Genomic DNA, 24751 nt, shown 5'->3' on the forward strand with positions numbered 1-24751 from the left:
CTAATGTTCCAAAACTTGCATAAGAACCAACAAGCAATTTATTATTACTGGCAGTTAGGTTCTCATTTCATTCATTGCTATTTACGCTAGTTGATGGGCCTGTCATCACTATTTTAGTAAAGCTAAAGTAGAGTAAAGATTACTTTCTTTTCATTATCAGGTGATACAGAGAAGACAAGATGGATCAGTTGATTTTTACCGAAATTGGAAAGAATACAAAGAGGGTTTTGGAAACGTGAACACAGAGTTCTGGCTTGGTAATGAACAAATCAACCGTTTAACAGCTGATGGCGAATTTGAGCTATTGATAGAAATGACAGACCACTTGAATGTAATGAAGATCGCAAGATATTCTCTCTTTCGTATTGGTACTGAGGACTCTAACTATGTTTTGACTATCAGTGGATACACAGCGACGCTGGAAACAAAGGTTTTTCCAGCCTCCTGCGTAAATGGTTCGTGCTTGGTAAGTTTTTTTCATTAGTTTTCTCCTTAAAGAAAAGCTCCCCTCAAACTTTTATTATGTTTAGATAAGTTTAATTAAAGTGATTATACAAAAAAAAAAGGAAAAATATGGCAATATATTTAATAATATGGAAATAGTGCTTTTTAATATATTACATTTTTTTCTGCAGAGTCAACTACAATGGCGATTGGTACGACCACACACGAGGCATCAGCAGTAACTGAATTTGACACGTCCAACACGAACGGTCTTGCATTACGATCGACAACCATTACACATACATCAACTACAGAGTCAACGGCGAATGCTAAGACAACACCGATAAGTACAACTATAATCCAAAATTCACCAACGACAGAGTTAACTAATGGTACAGCCATAATATGGCAAATTGTTTTATCATTTACTTCTGAATTAAACTTTAGGGCAATTGGTTGCAACTTAAGTCCAATATAGGCCTATTCGACTTAATATGCAATATATCACAATCATGTCATTAGCACAAATGCATAGATTAAGATATCGGACAAACTGAAAATGTAATCTGGTATCACATGCATATATTCAGTTTATATTAAAAAATATTTAATGATATTTACCAGGATTTAATTAGTATAGATAAAGATAGCCACATGCGATGGTAAAATAGACCTAACTAGAATAGCTAAATTACGTACATTTCCTGTTTTTAATATTCATTGTCGTTGCAATGTAAAACAAGAATATTTCTTACAAAAAACGCTGCTCGCTTATTGTTATTGCTAAGGTCAAGTCTGGGGGTCACTTCAAGTATCCTATTACAAACAAAAACTTCAATGGACTATTTTGATAATAATTCAATGATTATCTGACAGCGAATTATAGTAATATCATGGGACTCATAAATACCAGAAATGCTTTGGGATTTGTCGACTCTTTTCCCAGCCGTTTTTTGGATTCAACAGGTGAAATTATAGTGGAGTTTCCATTTTAACAAAAATGTCAAAGTGTAGTACTATAAAGCTGCTTGATTTCATCTAATGAATGAGTCCTCTCGTGTGACGTAGCGGGCTAGAGCAGCAGGGTGAAAAATACTTTTACTTCTATCAAGTTTAATCATCACTGTTCCGACGTACGCAAAGCAGAAAACGATGTGTAATAATATGTACGATAAACGGCAATATGCTAACGTCGTCGGCTCTAATTAATTAACCAATAATTAATATAATTAATAATATATAATAATAATAATTATTATTATTATTATAAAGTGCTTTAAGAATACGATTTATTTTATCGGAAGAAACAATTGAGGAAAATATATAATTATTAAGAATTAGAATGTTGTAAGATGTAAATGAAACACTGGTAAACAAATGTTAATAGAAATGCGTGCGTTTGTTTTTGCGTGTAAAATTTTACCTAATAAAATGAACTTGAAATATTAGTAAAACACCACTACTCAAGAGAAGATGCTAAGGCATTGAAGAATTTATTTTTTAGATATGTTTCTGAACAGGCTCAGAATGAATTTCTGACTGTGTGCGTCATGAGAAGGTACATGGAAAACCCCGTCATATGGGTCGTTGATTTGTCCGTAGTCATTGCATTTTGCCGGGGATTCCCCATCATTTAAGTATTTCCGTAGTACCCTATTTATTTATCTTCATTTCCCTACGTCCGTAATATTGGGCCAAATTTCCGTAGTAATTACGGGCGTTCCGAACAAAACCCATATGGGGCCCATATCTGAAAACAAATGGGTATCATAATTGGTTGCCAATATTGGATTCTTCTGGTTTTGCTCCCAGTACCCATGTGGGTCCCATTTTAGGAAGCCCATCCCATACAAAACCCATATGGGCCCCATATCCAGAAACGTATGGGCATTGCAATGGGCTATCAAAATGTAAAAAAATCCACAGATGCACAACTTACACATACAGGACAATTATAAATACTGTTATGAATTTATTATTTATAATTTGCGCGACAAAGGCTACTGGAAATAGCTGAAGTGAGTACTTGATGAGTGATTTATCGAAAGTTAAATTCTTTACAACAACAAAAATACTAAATGATCTATAAATAATGAAAAATTTGACAATGTTCAACATGAATCTGTAGCGTTTAAACCAAGCGTCGTAAAGTTTATCTACGGGTTTTATTTCGAGCTTATCAAGCCTTCCATCGCGCCCCATCAGTACTTCTTTGCCTTCTACAAAATTGTCACTTTGTCATTTGTTGCCACAATATTTGATTTTGGGTTCCTGAAAAAAGAAACAAAAATGTAAACTCAATTATTTACGTATCTTAGATTGCCAAATTTGTAAACAAAACACTGTTGAGGACAGATTTATTTCGATCGATTATGATATTTTTAATAATGATTTAAAAAATAAATCTATTCCAAGATTTATTTATGTTACCCTCCTATTAACAAGTTAATATGTTTATATGTTAATATTGTTTTATTATTTTCTATAATTTAGAAAAAAAATGTCCACCTTGCTTTTGAAAGAAGAAATAATTATGAAATTTGAATTATAGTATTATAAGTGTACATGAATACGTTCCTTAATAATTGAAAGAAGACTAATATATAATTCAGATAATTCAGATAATATTTATTTAGATATGAATGAATAATACAAAATAGAAAAAAGATATTAAAGTGAACCTAGATAAAGCAGTAATTGGTAGTCATTATTATCATGGATCCCTTCTAGAAGTTAAAAACTTGTCTCGTAGGGATCCACAACAAAACACATTACTAAAAAAAAAAAAAAAACCTAGAATATATAATTACATAATTTAGGATAAGAAATTACAGTATAATAACATATAACTAACATCTTCTTTATAAAAATTATTTAAATTATGTGATTTAAACGCACTTACCGATGTTAGATTATACAGGCATCTTATTTTTTTCTGAAATTTCTTTCCAGTCCGATTGATTTTTGTTAGCTAGTGCTACAATGTTATTGTACTGGCTATCTCGGCTACATAATACGAGCCTATGATCTGAAAATGTGTTAAATAGAAATATAACTTAAGATGATTTTTATATAATAATTATACACAAAACATGGACCTCTAACATTTTATAATCTGCTAGCCATGGCCAAGCCTGCTTCTTAAACATACATGCTGCACACATGCATTTAATGCCTAAAATAATATTGTAATTAAAAGCTTTACATTGTTACATTACCGGCCGTATTATATAATAATAATTAGAAGAGTATTCAAATTAATAACTTACCTTACATCTTGTTGCACTATAGTTTACTTTTGAAGACATAATTATGCTGTTGAGTCAATTTCATTTGACAGAACGCTGCAATGAACACTATGTGGTATAGTGTACTGTATTAAAAAGGTACAGTATTAAAAGTTTAAACTTGATTTCAGGTTTGAGGTGTTTCAAATGTGGGAGAACTCGACATTGAGGTCAGTTTATGTTCCATTGGCCAATGGCAATGGTTATTTTACTATGGTCATCATATTGGAATGTGCCTTAACAGTTAATGCTCGGTTAGGGAATACTGTACTTGCCTTTGAAAGTTGACCTCGGATTGTTTCATTGTCAAAGATTCCCAATCATTATATAGTGCATGCCTATATAAAACATTATGAATGCATTGATTTTAGTACTTAGTTTGTTTTTAATTCATATTGGTCCATAGGTATTGTATTGTTTAATACTGTATCGTGCCACCCAATCTTCAATACTTTTCATTCCCATACTTCAGTAATTTTATCTGTCTGTAATATTGAAATGTATATCTTAAATCTTTTCGGTACTGTTAATTACACCATCTTTATGGAAATGTTTACATATAGTAGGTTCATGTACGTTTTATACGTTTTTACGTTTTGTGGGTAACAAATAATTTATCAGGGCGTTTCTTATCCCATATGTGGCAACTGCATGCCTATATATTTTACAGATGAACCCCATGTATGTTGTGGGTGTACCAAAATGCATTTGTAATGGGACCCATATGTATGCCCATGCTTTTCGCTTACGAATCCCATATGGACCACAAATGGGCAACCCATATGTATTTGCCCATATATTGTACAGATGGGCCCCATGTAAGTTGTATATGGGCATACTCATATGTATCAGCCCAGGTTTATGGCATATGGGCCCCGTGTATTTTTTGTGTGGGCAAACCCATATGTATTTGCCCATGCTTTTAGCTTATAAATCCCATATTAGTCACAAATGGGCAACCCATATGTACCTGCCCATCTATTGTATAGGTGGGCCTCATGTACGTTGTATATGGGCATACCCATATGTATCAGCCCATGTTTATGGCATGTGGGCCCCATGTATTGTGTGTGTGGGAAAACCCATATGTATTTGCTCATGCTTTTAGCTTACGATACCCATATGGCAGGCCTGCCATATGGGTAAAAAATGGGAAACCCATATGACCAGCCCATAAATTGTATATATGGGCCCCATGTACATTGTATATGGGCATACCCATATGTATCAGCCCATGTTTATGGCATGTGGGCCCCATGTATTTTTTGTATGGGAAAACCCATATGTATTTGCCCATGCTTTTAACTTACAAATCCCATATGGGTCACAAATGGGCAACCCATATGTATCTGCCCATATATTATACAGATGGGCCCCATGTACAGTATGGGCATACCCATATGTAACAACCCAGGTTTATGTCATATGGGCCCCATGTATATTGGGTGTGGGCAAACCCATATGCATTTTCCCAGCTTTTAGTTTATGAATCCCATATGGGTTGAAAATGGGCAAGCCCATATGTATCTGCCCATATATTTTACAGATGGGCCCCATGTGGGTAAAATGTGGGCAGGTTATATGTGTGTTTTCCCACCTGGGCCCCATATGGGTTGAATATTCCATAGCCCACATAAACTTGCCCAGGTAATTTATATATATGGGCCCCATATGGGCTTGCTACCTGGGTGGGTTTGTGTCGATAGAGTTTAGGCACGTTTACAGACAAATATTTTTTTTTTTTATTATTGTATCAATGCAGCTAGAAATGTTTATGAAAGGGTGAAAAGAGCTATTGGGAGGCCTATAGATAATACCAACAATGCTATTTTTAGTCGCGAGCTCACTATGTCGGTTGGTTGGTCGGTCGGTTGGTAAAAACACTAACTTGAGCACGCTACTGCAGCCATATTGTTGGTAACAGATTCTATAATAGCATGGCTTCGTATAGAAGTCATGCTGATGATATCGCATAATTATGCACAAGTTAATTGTATGTCAGTTTAGATCATAGGTAGGAGGATGATTTATCTGCTGCTACACACAAACTTACTGGGTGCATTGATGAAATACGTCTATGGATGGTTAGCGAAACAAAAAAAAAAAAACAGAGCTCTTCTTGATTTTAAGCAATAGCCATATTCAATCTTTATCTCACCTTAATTTAATCAAAATGTGCTATTCTAGACTGGCTTATGAGTTATTGTTTGTATTTTTATGGCACTGATCATATCTATCTTAGTAGAAAACTCTCTTCTAGACTTACTATCTATCGCAAAAGAATATTTTTGTATTCCAAAGAAACTTGACACGTGTGTTTCCTTGTTTATTTCGTCTCCATGACTACTTGTTGTAGCTAATATAATTTATGTTGCCAGTGTGTTATACAGTAATTTGATATTTGGATACATGACAGTCATAAACACTGGACACTAAACACTAACGGGGAAATCTATCAATTACATTTGAATTATGAGTAGTGGAAAAGAAACAAATGGAAACACAGGCGTTGAGGCAGTCACTATTTCAATTCACGGAACGGCAAACGATAATACATCGGGTGAAATAAGATGTGGGGCAACCAAACGTTTTGTCTTTCAAGATGTAAAGCAACAAGATAGGTCAGGGTGCAAATCCTGGATTGAAGAACATATTATGGCCATTATTGTAGGAGCAGTTATTTTAATATTAGTAGTTGTTGCAGTCACTGTCACGTTGTGTCTTCTTTCCATTGACTCAACTTCCACTGGTAAGTACTTCATAAGTACTTCAACATGGTCGCCCACGACCGGTAAGCACCTCCGGCGGGGCGCTCCCCTGTGGGGTACGGTGAAAAATGTCTTCTACTTTAATAGTGACCACCACAGGTGAGTATAAAAGGACAAAAACAGGATGAATCCTGTTTGTCCATTGGAAGCACTATGCCGATCGTGAGCGACTCAGTAGGCATAACAAGTATGTACTCAATATCATTTCTTTAGTTTCTTTTTTAGCAGAGTAGGCCTATACAGATTTTGATCTATTGGTTTTATAGAGCGCGTTCCATGTATTTGGTCCGTGAATGAATATGAATCTGTGTGACTTATTGCAAGTCTGGAGAATGGTATGCACATTTTCAATGAATTTCTAAGGGTTTTTGCGCGTTCACTTTTTAAACTTTGATCAAGTAGGCCTAATTGTCGAAGATGATATTAAAACATATTGTCTATTTAACCTACTCACAATTTACGATTTAAATAAGTTACAGCCTGTAACTTATTTAAATCGTAAATTGTGAGTAGGTTAAATTGTTTAAATAAGGGTACGTGATCTAGTATCTCTTTTCGAGTTCGTTATTATTCTAACTATTAATTTTTCTGACTTATGTAGTTTTTTCAATTCAATGTGTTGGGTATTCATTTGCCCATATAATGTTTCTATATTGAAGATGTGGCAAGATAAGAGCGTTATAATATAGATTTATTAATATATGTGTAAAGGAAAAATATTTTTACTTTGCAGATGATACCAAAGGCCTTAGAAATCTCATTACATATATATTTGATGTGGGGTTTCCAGCTTAAATTTCGTTTATCTCTTAGTTTTAAATATAGATATCTTAGTTTTAAATAGAGATATCTCTATTAATAGAGATATCTCTGTTAACAGAGATATCTCCATTTAAAACTAAGATATCTCTATTAAAAACTAAGATATCTCTAATTAAAACTAAGATATCTTAGTTTTTAATAATAGAGATATCTCTATTTATAGAGATCTCGATTAATAGAGATATCTCTATTAAAAACTAAGATATCTTAGTTTTAAATAGAGATATCTTAGTTTTTAATAGAGATACCTTAGTTTTAAATAGAGATATGTCTATTAATTAGTTTTAAAGATATCTTTATTTCTGAATAAATGACAGCTTGGCGCGCCATACCCTACTGTTAGATATATAAACACATAATATACAAATAAACTTTATTAGTGACAGTTGCAACGTTTTAATTAATAATCATAAAAAATATAAACGTTGTAGTGATGTATCGTTACAAAGTTTACAATTTCAATCTACTATAACAGAGACAGTTTTAATAATGTATTAAATCGCAAATGTTTTGCTTTATTTAGTGGTATGTTATTTATGGTTTATGGTTTTATGGTTTTAAATTTATATAGCGCAAAATACAAATATAGTCTCTATGCGCTGTTTAGCACAAGTGTGAAAATGAAAAAATGTTGATGTAAAATAAACCATGAAATAGCCTAAAAACCGAATAAATTGACCAAGACAACAGAAAAAGTCCGAAAACGGAATCTCACATCACCTATCACCACACTGTTTCACTAACTTGTCAAGACATGTGTCATAGTGATGTGAGCATCTGACTATCCTGCCTAACAAACAATAAAATTAATAAAATGTATATTTATAGGCCTATAAAACATGAAACAATATTTCGTTACTAAAAGTAGAGCAGTTAATGCCATGAGGTGTGCATGAAACTTGGCACAACATTTCTTTGATGTATAAAGATTCAAAATATCGGAGGTGCCAAAGTGTCCTATGTCCGGTATGGCGGCCATCTTGATTTCAAAATGGCCACCACAAAAAAAAAAATGTTCATATCTTGGTAACTATACACATTAGAGAATTAACTGGTCTCAAATTGTTCACAAACTATATATTTCTATTTGCTCTAATAAAAAATTTCGTCCAAAAATGACTAGAAATGACATTTCTTTCAGTTTGACCATTGACCTCATATTTGTATATTATCTCTATAACTACTGGTCATTTTCAATCGATTTTGGTGTCATTTTGTTCAGAATAAATACATTTATATTTGTAGTAATGAAACGTTTTCACATAAAATGACCGGAAATACAATTTATGACCGTTGACACCAATTATGAACACACTGTATGTGGTTTACATTGGTATAAATGCACCTAATTTGACTACATAAATCATATTGTCTATTTATTCGTTTATGAAAACGACAATGTATTATCCTGCGATACGTACATTTGAAATCACAAGTTTTTTTACGCTGGAATTACTATGTATTCGAGAACCATGTGTGGAGAGGGCGCAATCTTGAGAAGACGTACCTGGGAAACTACTGACGTGAGTCCATGCTAACATTAATAATATAATTATAAATCCATATAATAATGATTTAAAAAGTAATACCGACGTGTATTTATTTGAACAAACCACATGGGCTTTATTTTCGTCACGAATAAATACGGTACGGTACGAATGTACGCCTAAAATGTCTACGAAAAATCAATCTAAAAAAAGGATCATGGTTGAAATTACTGCAAGTCAGAACTACATGTACTAAATGTAATCAATTGCAGACATTTATAAGGAGGTTGTGGCCTATTAATTAATTATTAATATCACAGGCGACAGACTTGGGGCTAGAAGGACTAAACCACGTCTTAATAATTATAATCTATCAAATAATTACTAAAAAGTTAAAATCGTTTTGTTCATGTTCGGATTTAAAATATAAAGTTATACATCACCAAAATGTATCTAATTCATCACAATTAATCGAAGATATCTAGTATGAACACAAGTTAAAGTTGTTTAGCATATTCTAAAATATATACGCGGGTGATGACGCTTTTTTTCTTTTTCCACTGCAGGACATATCACTCCTTCAAAGCTTTCCATTTCTCTCTTTTTCTATTCTCAGTTGCTTTTATATTTGCTCAGGTTATCTCTCATCACATCTTTTATTGCCAAACCGTAATCCTGCTTGTCCATCTATTGTCATGGAGTTTTGCAACGTGGCCTGCTCATCTCTACTTATTTTTAGCAATAGCTTGAAGAAGATCTCGTTTTTTTTATCTTTCCTTATTATTCGCATGGTACCTTGTTCATTATATGCCAAGCATTCACCGTTCTATAGCATGGGTTGATACTTATCATAGTTCTTATTATTCGCATGGTACCTTGTTCATTATATGCCAAGCATTCACCGTTGCATAGCATGGGTTGATACTTATCATAGTCCTTATTATTCGCATGGTACCTTGTTCATTATATGCCAAGCATTCACCGTTGCATAGCATGGGTTGATACTTATCATAGTCCTTATTATTCGCATGGTACCTTGTTCATTATATGCCAAGCATTCACCGTTGCATAGCATGGGTTGATACTTATCATAGTCCTTATTATTCGCATGGTACCTTGTTCATTATATGCCAAGCATTCACCGTTCTATAGCATGGGTTGATACTTATCATAGTCCTTATTATTCGCATGGTACCTTGTTCATTATATGCCAAGCATTCACCGTTGCATAGCATGGGTTGATACTTATCATAGTCCTTATTATTCGCATGGTACCTTGTTCATTATATGCCAAGCATTCACCGTTGCATAGCATGGGTTGATACTTATCATAGTTCTTATTATTCGCATGGTACCTTGTTCATTATATGCCAAGCATTCACCGTTGCATAGCATGGGTTGATACTTATCATAGTTCTTATTATTCGCATGGTACCTTGTTCATTATATGCCAAGCATTCACCGTTGCCTAGCATGGGTTGATACTTATCATAGTTCTTATTATTCGCATGGTACCTTGTTCATTATATGCCAAGCATTCACCGTTGCATAGCATGGGTTGATACTTATCATAGTTCTTATTATTCGCATGGTACCTTGTTCATTATATGCCAAGCATTCACCGTTCTATAGCATGGGTTGATACTTATCATAGTTCTTATTATTCGCATGGTACCTTGTTCATTATATGCCAAGCATTCACCGTTCTATAGCATGGGTTGATACTTATCATAGTCCTTATTATTCGCATGGTACCTTGTTCATTATATGCCAAGCATTCACCGTTGCATAGCATGGGTTGATACTTATCATAGTCCTTATTATTCGCATGGTACCTTGTTCATTATATGCCAAGCATTCACCGTTGCATAGCATGGGTTGATACTTATCATAGTTCTTATTATTCGCATGGTACCTTGTTCATTATATGCCAAGCATTCACCGTTGCATAGCATGGGTTGATACTTATCATAGTCCTTATTATTCGCATGGTACCTTGTTCATTATATGCCAAGCATTCACCGTTGCATAGCATGGGTTGATACTTATCATAGTCCTTATTATTCGCATGGTACCTTGTTCATTATATGCCAAGCATTCACCGTTGCATAGCATGGGTTGATACTTATCATAGTTCTTATTATTCGCATGGTACCTTGTTAATTATATGCCAAGCATTCACCGTTGCATAGCATGGGTTGATACTTATCATAGTCCTTATTATTCGCATGGTACCTTGTTCATTATATGCCAAGCATTCACCGTTGCATAGCATGGGTTGATACTTATCATAGTCCTTATTATTCGCATGGTACCTTGTTCATTATATGCCAAGCATTCACCGTTCTATAGCATGGGTTGATACTTATCATAGTCCTTATTATTCGCATGGTACCTTGTTCATTATATGCCAAGCATTCACCGTTGCATAGCATGGGTTGATACTTATCATAGTCCTTATTATTCGCATGGTACCTTGTTCATTATATGCCAAGCATTCACCGTTGCATAGCATGGGTTGATACTTATCATAGTTCTTATTATTCGCATGGTACCTTGTTCATTATATGCCAAGCATTCACCGTTCTATAGCATGGGTTGATACTTATCATAGTCCTTATTATTCGCATGGTACCTTGTTCATTATATGCCAAGCATTCACCGTTCTATAGCATGGGTTGATACTTATCATAGTCCTTATTATTCGCATGGTACCTTGTTCATTATATGCCAAGCATTCACCGTTGCATAGCATGGGTTGATACTTATCATAGTTCTTATTATTCGCATGGTACCTTGTTCATTATATGCCAAGCATTCACCGTTGCATAGCATGGGTTGATACTTATCATAGTTCTTATTATTCGCATGGTACCTTGTTCATTATATGCCAAGCATTCACCGTTGCATAGCATGGGTTGATACTTATCATAGTCCTTATTATTCGCATGGTACCTTGTTCATTATATGCCAAGCATTCACCGTTCTATAGCATGGGTTGATACTTATCATAGTTCTTATTATTCGCATGGTACCTTGTTCATTATATGCCAAGCATTCACCGTTCTATAGCATGGGTTGATACTTATCATAGTCCTTATTATTCGCATGGTACCTTGTTCATTATATGCCAAGCATTCACCGTTGCATAGCATGGGTTGATACTTATCATAGTCCTTATTATTCGCATGGTACCTTGTTCATTATATGCCAAGCATTCACCGTTGCATAGCATGGGTTGATACTTATCATAGTCCTTATTATTCGCATGGTACCTTGTTCATTATATGCCAAGCATTCACCGTTGCATAGCATGGGTTGATACTTATCATAGTCCTTATTATTCGCATGGTACCTTGTTCATTATATGCCAAGCATTCACCGTTCTATAGCATGGGTTGATACTTATCATAGTCCTTATTATTCGCATGGTACCTTGTTCATTATATGCCAAGCATTCACCGTTGCATAGCATGGGTTGATACTTATCATAGTTCTTATTATTCGCATGGTACCTTGTTCATTATATGCCAAGCATTCACCGTTGCATAGCATGGGTTGATACTTATCATAGTTCTTATTATTCGCATGGTACCTTGTTCATTATATGCCAAGCATTCACCGTTGCATAGCATGGGTTGATACTTATCATAGTTCTTATTATTCGCATGGTACCTTGTTCATTATATGCCAAGCATTCACCGTTGCATAGCATGGGTTGATACTTATCATAGTTCTTATTATTCGCATGGTACCTTGTTCATTATATGCCAAGCATTCACCGTTCTATAGCATGGGTTGATACTTATCATAGTTCTTATTATTCGCATGGTACCTTGTTCATTATATGCCAAGCATTCACCGTTCTATAGCATGGGTTGATACTTATCATAGTCCTTATTATTCGCATGGTACCTTGTTCATTATATGCCAAGCATTCACCGTTGCATAGCATGGGTTGATACTTATCATAGTCCTTATTATTCGCATGGTACCTTGTTCATTATATGCCAAGCATTCACCGTTCTATAGCATGGGTTGATACTTATCATAGTCCTTATTATTCGCATGGTACCTTGTTCATTATATGCCAAGCATTCACCGTTCTATAGCATGGGTTGATACTTATCATAGTCCTTATTATTCGCATGGTACCTTGTTCATTATATGCCAAGCATTCACCGTTCTATAGCATGGGTTGATACTTATCATAGTTCTTATTATTCGCATGGTACCTTGTTCATTATATGCCAAGCATTCACCGTTCTATAGCATGGGTTGATACTTATCATAGTCCTTATTATTCGCATGGTACCTTGTTCATTATATGCCAAGCATTCACCGTTGCATAGCATGGGTTGATACTTATCATAGTCCTTATTATTCGCATGGTACCTTGTTCATTATATGCCAAGCATTCACCGTTCTATAGCATGGGTTGATACTTATCATAGTTCTTATTATTCGCATGGTACCTTGTTCATTATATGCCAAGCATTCACCGTTGCATAGCATGGGTTGATACTTATCATAGTTCTTATTATTCGCATGGTACCTTGTTCATTATATGCCAAGCATTCACCGTTGCATAGCATGGGTTGATACTTATCATAGTCCTTATTATTCGCATGGTACCTTGTTCATTATATGCCAAGCATTCACCGTTGCATAGCATGGGTTGATACTTATCATAGTCCTTATTATTCGCATGGTACCTTGTTCATTATATGCCAAGCATTCACCGTTGCATAGCATGGGTTGATACTTATCATAGTTCTTATTGTTCGCATGGTACCTTGTTCATTATATGCCAAGCATTCACCGTTGCATAGCATGGGTTGATACTTATCATAGTCCTTATTATTCGCATGGTACCTTGTTCATTATATGCCAAGCATTCACCGTTCTATAGCATGGGTTGATACTTATCATAGTCCTTATTATTCGCATGGTACCTTGTTCATTATATGCCAAGCATTCACCGTTGCATAGCATGGGTTGATACTTATCATAGTCCTTATTATTCGCATGGTACCTTGTTCATTATATGCCAAGCATTCACCGTTGCATAGCATGGGTTGATACTTATCATAGTTCTTATTATTCGCATGGTACCTTGTTCATTATATGCCAAGCATTCACCGTTCTATAGCATGGGTTGATACTTATCATAGTCCTTATTATTCGCATGGTACCTTGTTCATTATATGCCAAGCATTCACCGTTCTATAGCATGGGTTGATACTTATCATAGTCCTTATTATTCGCATGGTACCTTGTTCATTATATGCCAAGCATTCACCGTTGCATAGCATGGGTTGATACTTATCATAGTTCTTATTATTCGCATGGTACCTTGTTCATTATATGCCAAGCATTCACCGTTGCATAGCATGGGTTGATACTTATCATAGTTCTTATTATTCGCATGGTACCTTGTTCATTATATGCCAAGCATTCACCGTTGCATAGCATGGGTTGATACTTATCATAGTCCTTATTATTCGCATGGTACCTTGTTCATTATATGCCAAGCATTCACCGTTGCATAGCATGGGTTGATACTTATCATAGTTCTTATTATTCGCATGGTACCTTGTTCATTATATGCCAAGCATTCACCGTTCTATAGCATGGGTTGATACTTATCATAGTCCTTATTATTCGCATGGTACCTTGTTCATTATATGCCAAGCATTCACCGTTGCATAGCATGGGTTGATACTTATCATAGTTCTTATTATTCGCATGGTACCTTGTTCATTATATGCCAAGCATTCACCGTTGCATAGCATGGGTTGATACTTATCATAGTCCTTATTATTTGCATGGTACCTTGTTCATTATATGCCAAGCATTCACCGTTCCATAGCATGGGTTGATACTTATCATAGTTCTTATTATTCGCATGGTACCTTGTTCATTATATGCCAAGCATTCACCGTTGCATAGCATGGGTTGATACTTATCATAGTTCTTATTATTCGCATGGTACCTTGTTCATTATATGCCAAGCATTCACCGTTGCATAGCATGGGTTGATACTTATCATAGTTCTTATTATTCGCATGGTACCTTGTTCATTATATGCCAAGCATTCACCGTTGCATAGCATGGGTTGATACTTATCATAGTTCTTATTATTCGCATGGTACCTTGTTCATTATATGCCAAGCATTCACCGTTGCATAGCATGGGTTGATACTTATCATAGTTCTTATTATTCGCATGGTACCTTGTTCATTATATGCCAAGCATTCACCGTTCTATAGCATGGGTTGATACTTATCATAGTTCTTATTATTCGCATGGTACCTTGTTCATTATATGCCAAGCATTCACCGTTGCATAGCATGGGTTGATACTTATCATAGTTCTTATTATTCGCATGGTACCTTGTTCATTATATGCCAAGCATTCACCGTTCTATAGCATGGTTTGATACTTATCATAGTTCTTATTATTCGCATGGTACCTTGTTCATTATATGCCAAGCATTCACCGTTGCATAGCATGGGTTGATACTTATCATAGTTCTTATTATTCGCATGGTACCTTGTTCATTATATGCCAAGCATATACTATATCCTTTCATCTTTATTCTCCCTATACCTACACTGGTTCTAAGTCGTACATCTTACTATACTATTTCCTTTCATCCTCATTCTCCCTATACGTACCTACACTGGTTCTAAGTCGTACATCTTACTATACTATTTCCTTTCATCTTCATTCTCCCTATACCTACACTGGTTCTAAGTCGTACATCTTACTATACTATTTCCTTTCATCTTCATTCTCCCTATACCTACACTGGTTCTAAGTCGTACATCTTACTATACTATTTCCTTTCATCTTTATTCTCCCTATACCTACACTGGTTCTAAGTCGTACATCTTACTATACTATTTCCTTTCATCCTCATTCTCCCTATACCTACACTGGTTCTAAGTCGTACATCTTACTATACTATTTCCTTTCATCCTCATTCTCCCTATACCTACACTGGTTCTAAGTCGTACATCTTACTATACTATTTCCTTTCATCTACATTCTCCCTATACCTACACTGGTTCTAAGTCGTACATCTTACTATACTATTTTCTTTCATCTTCATTCTCCCTATAACTACACTGGTTCTAAGTCGTACATCTTACTATACTATTTCCTTTCATCTTCATTCTCCCTATACCTACACTGGTTCTAAGTCGTACATCTTACTATACTATTTCCTTTCATCTTCATTCTCCCTATACCTACACTGGTTCTAAGTCGTACATCTTACTATACTATTTCCTTTCATCTTCATTCTCCCTATACCTACACTGGTTCTAAGTCGTACATCTTACTATACATTGATATCACTTTCCATTTTCTTACAAAACTTTTTACGCATCAGGACTATACACAAGAAAAATAATTTTAATCGTTAATTATTAGAACAAGATCAGTATTAATTTAACAGTGAAGTACTTTTGGTTAACAACAAACAAAATCTACAAAATATATTTAGGAACCATGGCGGTACGGTAACTTTTATATTTTCTAGGCCCCCAACAAAGTATGATCGCGACGAACCACGCACTTCATAGCGTGACAAGAAAGCGCTAGGCCCCCTAAACCTTCCATCGCGTGGTGAATTGCCGCATCTCCCATTGTCGCTATGGCGTGACGTAGCTCAAGTCGGACTTGCGCGAAGAAAATAATGTAATTTGTATACAGTTGTAAATAAAGATGATTTTCATTATTATAATTTATACCAATGTATATTTAATTAAGCTAATATAAATATAGATATTTCATTCTTCAATATCTGGCCAATATAACAACTCAATGACTGTTACGTTTTTTATAAACATCGTTTAAAAACCATTTAGTCGACCATTTAGTCTGCCCCCTCCAGGACTAAAAAAATCGATCAAAATCCGTCTCGATTTAGTCGAGGTTGGCCTGATTTAGTCGGTGATTTAGTTGAAGTTCGGTTTATGAATTAAAATGACGTCATTTTTTTAGTTTTAGCTTGAACTACGACTAAAGTCCGGTTTAAGAATACGGGCGTTACTCTCAGACTCTGGCCTGACATAGCCTACTGTACATTACAGGCCTGCCTAAAAAGCCTAGCCTCTAGCTAGACCAGGACTCAGCAGTCAGGAGGTAGGCCTAGGCTAGGCCATACAGTACAAAATACAAATGCTTGGCTAGTAGTAGGCCTAGCTAGGTCTTGTTGTTGATGAAAGTGAAAGGGAGCCGTAGTAGTAGTAGTAGACCTATAGGATCCAGACCTATATAGGCCACCATGTTAAATACGGTATACTTTCACTGTTCAGGAATTTAACATTATTCAATAAAGTAATTAAAATGTACTTTTCTTGTTGTGGAATCGGTGAGAAATAATGAGGTGAACACGTTGTTGCAATATGTTGTCTTTATTAGATTTATTATTATTCAACAACTGTGTTGGGTTGTCTATAAGAACAAACAAAATACACTAAGTAGATAGTTCTGTAGTCAACAAATACTTCGAAACATATGATAATAAAGAATAGTACGACTATCCCCTCTATAGTAATAGAAAGATGTAGACACTCGTACGCCGACTCGACTCGAAGTGATAACGTCAAGCGAGGCCTAGATATATGAACTTTAACAACAATAAAATATCTAATTTTGAAAGGTATACACAACTCAAAGACTGCCCCTGCAGACTCCTGGCTAAACATATTAATAAACGATTCTAATTAAACTCACCCAAAGGGTTCTAAATAACAAATAAAGATGATTACACAGCATGAATATCTCACACGATACCAAATTGTATATGATTTCGTTCAGCCTGCGTATTGTACGCGCACTGGCACGCAACTCACAAATTAAAAACAAATGACGTCATGACATCCCAGCCCCCTAAAAAGTGACGGATGGTTACAACTAGTAACAAAGTCTACAACTTTAAATGTAACAATGAAAAGTTCATAAATGTCAATTACACTTTAAATCATCAATCACAGTGGTCAAGGAACATCATCTGATCCACATATCACTACATGTCTGAACGTTCGGTGCTCTTCATTAGCATGATCAACTTAGTAACCGGTTTCTTAGCATTGATACCATCTGCAAATCTTATGTCAACAACCCTAACAAGGTCATCTTTCCCTGGATAAACTTTACTGACTTCTGCCATTTTCCAACTACCACGTTTCTTGTTCTCACCAAGTACTATGTCACTTTCCATTACATTCTCCATTGATTTCTGCCATTTAAGTCTTGGTGAGAGCTTATGGATACACTCCATCCATCGGTGCCAGAAACCATTCACCATAGAGTTACAAATTTCTCTCCGTTTTCTCAAATTTCCATGGAATTCTTCACACGGTACTTTCGGACACTGTAAATCACCTCTTCCAATCAGGAAATGATTAGGAGTCAACGGCGGATGATCCATAGGCAGTGATGACTTGGCCGTCAAAGGTCGACTATTGATAAGACCAGATATCTGACAGAACACCGTCTCCCATTCAACAAATGTTATGTTGTGGAATCGTAGGAACCCTGGTCCATCGATGACTTTCTTCATATCGTCAATGTTTCCTCCTCTTGAAACAATATCTATAGTGTTCTGGTCTGATGGTACAAAGGCAATATCTTTGATCGGGTCAAATTCAGAAGTGATCTCACGGTATGCAACATACGATCGGAAAGATTTAGATTGACCTCTCAGCCAACTGATGGCAGTCATACTGTCTGTCCAAATCTTTGAATAAACTATGTCAAACCTCAAAGCATTCTTTACAGTGAGCATCAGCCTTGAAAGCAGCAGAATTGCTTGAAGTTCTTTCCTGGGGATGCTTGATTGTTTAAGTGGTGTGAGTCTGGCTCGGGCGCACACAAACGACAAATAAGCTTCAGTTGACTCTTCATGTGACCACCTTAGCCAAACTCCGATACCCATAGCATCTTCTGAAGCATCACTTGCACCATGCAGAGATACTTTTGGTAATGGTCTTTTCCCTCTAAATGGCTCTGGAATAAGACATCTTGGAATTTCTATGTCACTTGCTTTTTCAAGGTCTCTATTGATTTCACTGAGAATAGCACAAAGTTCACCTCTCTGGTTAAGTGGTGTATCCCAATCAATGTTTAGTTGCCACAGTTTTTGTAACAGTGTTTTCGGTCGGACAAGGATACCGGAAAGCATACCGAATACGTCATAGTAAGAAGCGGTTTGTTTCAGAATGCTACGTTTAGTTGGGATTAGACCTTAAATTAGTTTTACCTCTTTGACCTTTAGAGTGTCGTTCACAAGGTCCCACTTTGTTCCCAAAGCTGTTGCAGCAGTGGCGTCTTCTGATTCATCACACATATTCCTAACGTTGGATTGCCATTTCCTGATATTGAAGTTTCCTTTCTTCAGAGTCTCAATGAGTTTAGACTTTAAGTTGTCAGCCTCATTAGCATCAGTAACTGATTTATTCAAATCATCCATGTAAAACTGGTCAGTAACAATTCTTTCTAATTGTTTATCACCGGGTGCATGCTCAGATACTATATGCCTCAAAGTCACAATAGCCGCAGTTGGTGATGGCTTGTCACCAAATGTAACAGTCGTCAACTCGTACACTTGAATTGGATGGTTAGGATTCTCCCTGAACACACATCGATGAAAGCGGGCATCATCAGAACTGATTTTAATAGCCTGGAACATCTTACTAATGTCGGCAATTATACCAACTTCGTTTTCTCGGAATCGTAGGGCAACATCAAAAAGATCTGTATTAACATTTTCTCCTTTATATAAATAATCATTAAGAGAATGGCCTTGAAATCTTGCCTTCCCATCATATACCACTCTCACAGGTGTTGTTTTAGATTCTTTGGTTACGGCAAAGTGTGGTAAAAACCACATCTTCCTTCCAGCCTCTCTATCTCTTTGTAGCTCTGCTTCTGTCACTCGACGAGAGACACCTCTTTTCAGTTGATCTCTCATTTGTTCGCAATACACTTCCCATTCTATGCTTCTATTCTCAAATTGCTTTTCTAGGCTCTTCAGTCTCTTCACAGCATACCCATAGTTATCTGGAAGGTCATTTGGTGCCCTTTTCCAAGGCAATCTAATTTCATAAGTTCCATTTGGCAGTTGTTTCACACTCTGATCAATTGCTTCCGTTGCCTTGCGATTTGTTAGATGTTCAGAGCATTTGCACTTCTTTGGTTCTAAACCCATTGTCTCAATGCCAAGAAAATCTTCCATTGGTCCAACTGCAGACACATTAACATAGTTGAAGAGTGCTGATGTGGTGAGTTGTCCTCTTTGGATAAACCATCCAAAAGGACATTTCACGGCTACAGGTTCATTGATACATTCACCTCGGAGGTACTCTTCCCAAATCATTAAGTGTGTGTTATCAACACCAAGCAGTACATCAATAGTTGGGTATGGAGCAACTTGTAAATCAATTTCATTTAGATGACTGTATTGTTTAAGCTGTTCTTTGTATACTATAGGAGCATCTCCGCAGGGTTCGTCTATTTCTGTGACGGTGAGTGGACAAGACCATGTACCATTTACGTCTTCAATGTAGCAATTCAGCAATCGTAGTTTCTTAGTAATTTTCTTACCACCAACCAGACTCAGATCGTGTTTTTGATAAACATCTTGATTAGTAAGTGGAATGAGTCCCGATCTCAGAAGTGTCGCTTGGCTTCCACCATCCAATAAGATACGCACTAGACGGCGGGTTTTGCCACATCTCAGGTACCCCATAACAGTAGGTAAAGTCACTTGTAATTTACTTTCTCCATTGTGGGTGACCATGCCTGCCTGCTTAACAACTGTGGTTGGATCCGCTGGTTGAAATGGTTGAGCATTGCAATTAAGATTGGGTTGATCCTTTCTTTCATAAAAGACAGGACAAACAGCCGGGAAGTGAAGGTTACTTCCACAAGATGGAGTTCCACAAGGTGCGGCAAATTGACAGGAATTCTTATCATATGGAGGTTTACCAGCAGAGCAATTGTTGTGACCACATCTAAAACAGATTCTGTTCTTTTTCATCACTTCATATTTCTCCTTTTGAGACAAACTTCGAAACTTGTTACAACTCTTTAAGCAATGAGTATTCGCAGTTGGATGCAGTGCACACTTGGGATTTCTATTGTAGTCTGACTTGTATCCTTCTGCAGATGACACTACAGCAGCATTTGAAGCCTTCTTTGACGATGAAGATGATTCAGTTTCAGTCATGGGCCTAGCTTTCTCAAGCAACAATAATTGGCTGTACAGCCATTTAACCAAGCCAGTGAGAGAATGACCTGTGTCGTTGTCCCTAACGCTTTTATAGTAAGCTATTCTGTGTTCTTCTGGTAACCTCTGTTTTATTTGGCTCAGCATGATTTTGCTGTTCAATTCTCCAGATAAACCAATAGTTTCCGCTCTGGTTTCAAACGTTTGAAGGGTTTGGACAAAACGACTCATGGCTGGAATGTTGATCTTGTCCTTACTTTCATAGGACTTTAAATTCTCTAGATCCTTCAACAGACTATCAACCACTCTGTCTTTGTCTCCGTAGCGTTCATCTAACACTTCCCAAGCTCTAGCCACATCGATACATCCTTTAACCATGTTTCTTTCTTTGCTGTTAATCATAGATTCAGTTAGCTGGTAGAAACATTCAATCTCAGTTAGATTAGTTGCACAATGTGTAAATAATTCTTTAAATCTTTTGTAATCCCGGATGTTGCCATTAAATGTAGGATACTTCATCTTTGCCATGGTAGGCGTTAACCTTGCCATAGCAGGTCGAGGTGTAGGTGAACTGAATGCAGGCGGCGAGGCAACCGTACCAGCAGGCTGCGTTGAGGCTGATGTTTGAAGAGGAGTTGTTGGAGTTGAGAATGGTACATCGACTGTAGATTGTGAGTGGCGCAGGGTAATCTCCCGTTTTGCACATACCAACTTTTGAAGGAAATCCATCTCACATTCTGACATCCATTTCTCTTCCGTTTCAAATTCTCCCTGGTCTTCAATTACATCAATCAGTTCAGAGTGTTTTAACTCAACTTTTCTGAACTGTTCCTCCGCCTTGATAATGTAAGTTTTTAAAACATCTGGTTCGCAATTTTCTTTAAGTAGTGATTCTATCATGGACAGAGTCCTTGTTAACTGACCTTTGCTGTTCCGTCTGGTAAGCTTCAGTTTGTTTAAGTCTGCCATTGTAATTATTTCACTAGTTGTTGAAGCTGTTGTGGAATCGGTGAGAAATAATGAGGTGAACACGTTGTTGCAATATGTTGTCTTTATTAGATTTATTATTATTCAACAACTGTGTTGGGTTGTCTATAAGAACAAACAAAATACACTAAGTAGATAGTTCTGTAGTCAACAAATACTTCGAAACATATGATAATAGAGAATAGTACGACTACCCCCTCTATAGTAATAGAAAGATGTAGACACTCGTACGCCGACTCGACTCGAAGTGATAACGTCAAGCGAGGCCTAGATATATGAACTTTAACAACAATAAAATATCTAATTTTGAAAGGTATACACAACTCAAAGACTGCCCCTGCAGACTCCTGGCTAAACATATTAATAAACGATTCTAATTAAACTCACCCAAAGGGTTCTAAATAACAAATAAAGATGATTACACAGCATGAATATCTCACACGATACCAAATTGTATATGATTTCGTTCAGCCTGCGTATTGTACGCGCACTGGCACGCAACTCACAAATTGAAAACAAATGACGTCATGACATTTCTATTTAATTAACCTATAGTATATTAAATATTATTATTCCACCATAAATTGTATACAAGTAGGCCTAGGCCTGCCTAGTATCTTTTCAGGAATTGACATTATTTATAGTTATTAATTATTAAATAACAATAATTATGCCTATTAACTACTATATAGGGCCTACAGTAGCTAGGCCTACATACAACTTTTTTTTTAATGTAATTGGGACCGACGGCCCCTCCCGCCCTGGGTTGGTTAGTGCCTACTAGCCGAGCTAGGATTCACTAGTCCAGACTATGCCCACCCAGTAGTAGTGTAGTAGAGTATGTTAAAGTGTCCTTGCATTGTTTATTTTGGCATTGAAACATCTTGAGAATAAGGTTCTCTTTTTTTAGACTTCTTCTTGTATCAAATAAAAGTGTGCTTGTTATGTTGTAAGAAATTATTAGGTTTTTTCTTAATTTACAGAGGAAATTTTAACAACATCAAAGTGGATGCTGGCTGTTGATGGCCATGTTGTATTAATAATAACATTGTTACGTGTGTGTGTCTGGATTAGAAATGCTGTTCGCTGCATACTACTGTTTTGGAATCCAGTATAATGCTGAGATGTTGCAGCTACGATGGATTTTTCAAAGGTATGTTTTGCATACTTATTGTATAGTTTCACTGGCTTTTATGCTGCTACTGGCTTGAATTTGAACATCTACAGTAGTGTTTTTAATTATTTTTAGACCAAATGTAATATAACACTTGGTGATATTAATGTCTTTCATTTGAAAGTGACTATAAAAGCAAGCTTTTTAACAGTTCACAACTATAAATATTAGAATGCTTTATTTTTTTTCCTAATAAAATGCAATTTGCTTATTCTTTTCCAGTATCAAATTTATGATAAACTACATTATTTTGTTTCTTTCAGATGCTTTATGCTAATGAATCCTGACAAAGGGTCAAAATCAGCAGTCAGAAAAAATAAGAAGAATTATTCAATACATCCTAAGGTTCTCACCATAATCAACAAAATGAGTGACCTGGAATGGACTACATAAAAAGTAGGTGGTTTAAATATTTATTTTGAATTTAATCATGATTTATTTTGAGATTTAAAATGACTTAATTTGGGTAAAAATTACAACAATCTGGCTCAGCCCATTTACACTTTCTTTTAATTAATTAAAATTGATTGTTTGTAGAACCCCTAGCAAAGGTACATTTATCAGTGTTTGCATACATAGAAACCGTATTTATTCAAAGAAATGTTCAGAAGGGAAGGAGGGACATTTATTTTTAGGGTGTAAAATGGTAACATATATTTAGTCAAAATCTAACACCCCTTCAATTTAAAAACTACAATACAAGTAATATTAGGATATGATAAAATACAGTACATACTGTATTTTTTAAATTTTTAAATTGTAGATCATTTGCAGTTAATATAACTACCAAGAAATGTGTAATAACCCTGGCTATAAAAGTATTGTGTGTATTATATAGCTTTAAAGCAACTAAAGTGTTCATGTTATTTTTACAACACTGCAAGCCGGCCATGGGTGTGAGTTACCTGTGCTTTATTGTAGTAAGCACTTTTGATTTGCTCGAACAACAATACGCTTATGATTATAATTATACAGTTTAAATAATTATAATTAACCTTGAATTGAAGCTAACATTTCATTACAGTTGTATCGCCTGATTCATCTGTAATATATGTTGTGGAATAATTAATATTTAATTTTATTTATAATATATTTTTATAATTTTGACAGGCATGTTCATCAAGCAACATGACAATGAGCATTGACTTGCCAGGATAGGCTCCTGGACTTTGATCTTTGACGATGCAGGCCACTGTTGTTTTTTTTAAAATCAATAATAATCTTTTTGCAATTCATAATCAAATTTAAGTACATTTCATTACATTTATACATTAATTTAAAGAAAACTAGAATTTGTTTAGTTTTTATACAACAGACAGACAAAAAGTACAAATCTATTACGTGTAACAATAAAATTTGGTTTGTAATATGTGATTTAGGACTTTATCCTGTAATCTGGTAATAGAATCGTAGAATGTGTAATAAATAGTGTACCTTGTTAACCATAACAATGCTTTGCTTTATTCATTTCAGTCTTACATAGTAATGTGAAAATACAAAGTGTTGTACATTTCGGAGTAAAAATCTAAATATTGCTA

General features: G+C 35.6%; 1 protein-coding gene and 1 long non-coding RNA gene across 2 annotated transcripts; both read right to left on the reverse strand.

The window, feature by feature from the left end:
* Positions 1–2417: 2417 nt before the first annotated feature.
* On the reverse strand, positions 2418–4442 carry LOC140046730 (uncharacterized). The gene is made up of 3 exons (XR_011844828.1): positions 3714–4442; positions 3347–3472; positions 2418–2715 (listed from the first exon to the last, which is right to left on the reverse strand). It is a non-coding gene; the product is annotated as an uncharacterized lncRNA (long non-coding RNA).
* A 14627-nt stretch (positions 4443–19069) lies between these two features.
* Positions 19070–22021, reverse strand: LOC140047593 (uncharacterized). The gene has a single exon (XM_072092629.1). The coding sequence runs from the start codon at positions 22019–22021 to the stop codon at positions 19070–19072; it is 2952 nt and encodes a 983-aa protein (XP_071948730.1).
* Positions 22022–24751: the final 2730 nt, after the last annotated feature.

Source organism: Antedon mediterranea, chromosome 4 (genome assembly GCF_964355755.1).
Source record: "Antedon mediterranea chromosome 4, ecAntMedi1.1, whole genome shotgun sequence".
Classification (NCBI taxonomy): domain Eukaryota; kingdom Metazoa; phylum Echinodermata; class Crinoidea; order Comatulida; family Antedonidae; genus Antedon; species Antedon mediterranea.

Coding starts and splice junctions, on each gene's coding strand:
- LOC140047593 (XM_072092629.1), bottom strand. CDS start 22,021: ATGGCAGACTTAAACAAACTGAAGCTTACCAGACGGAACAGCAAAGGT.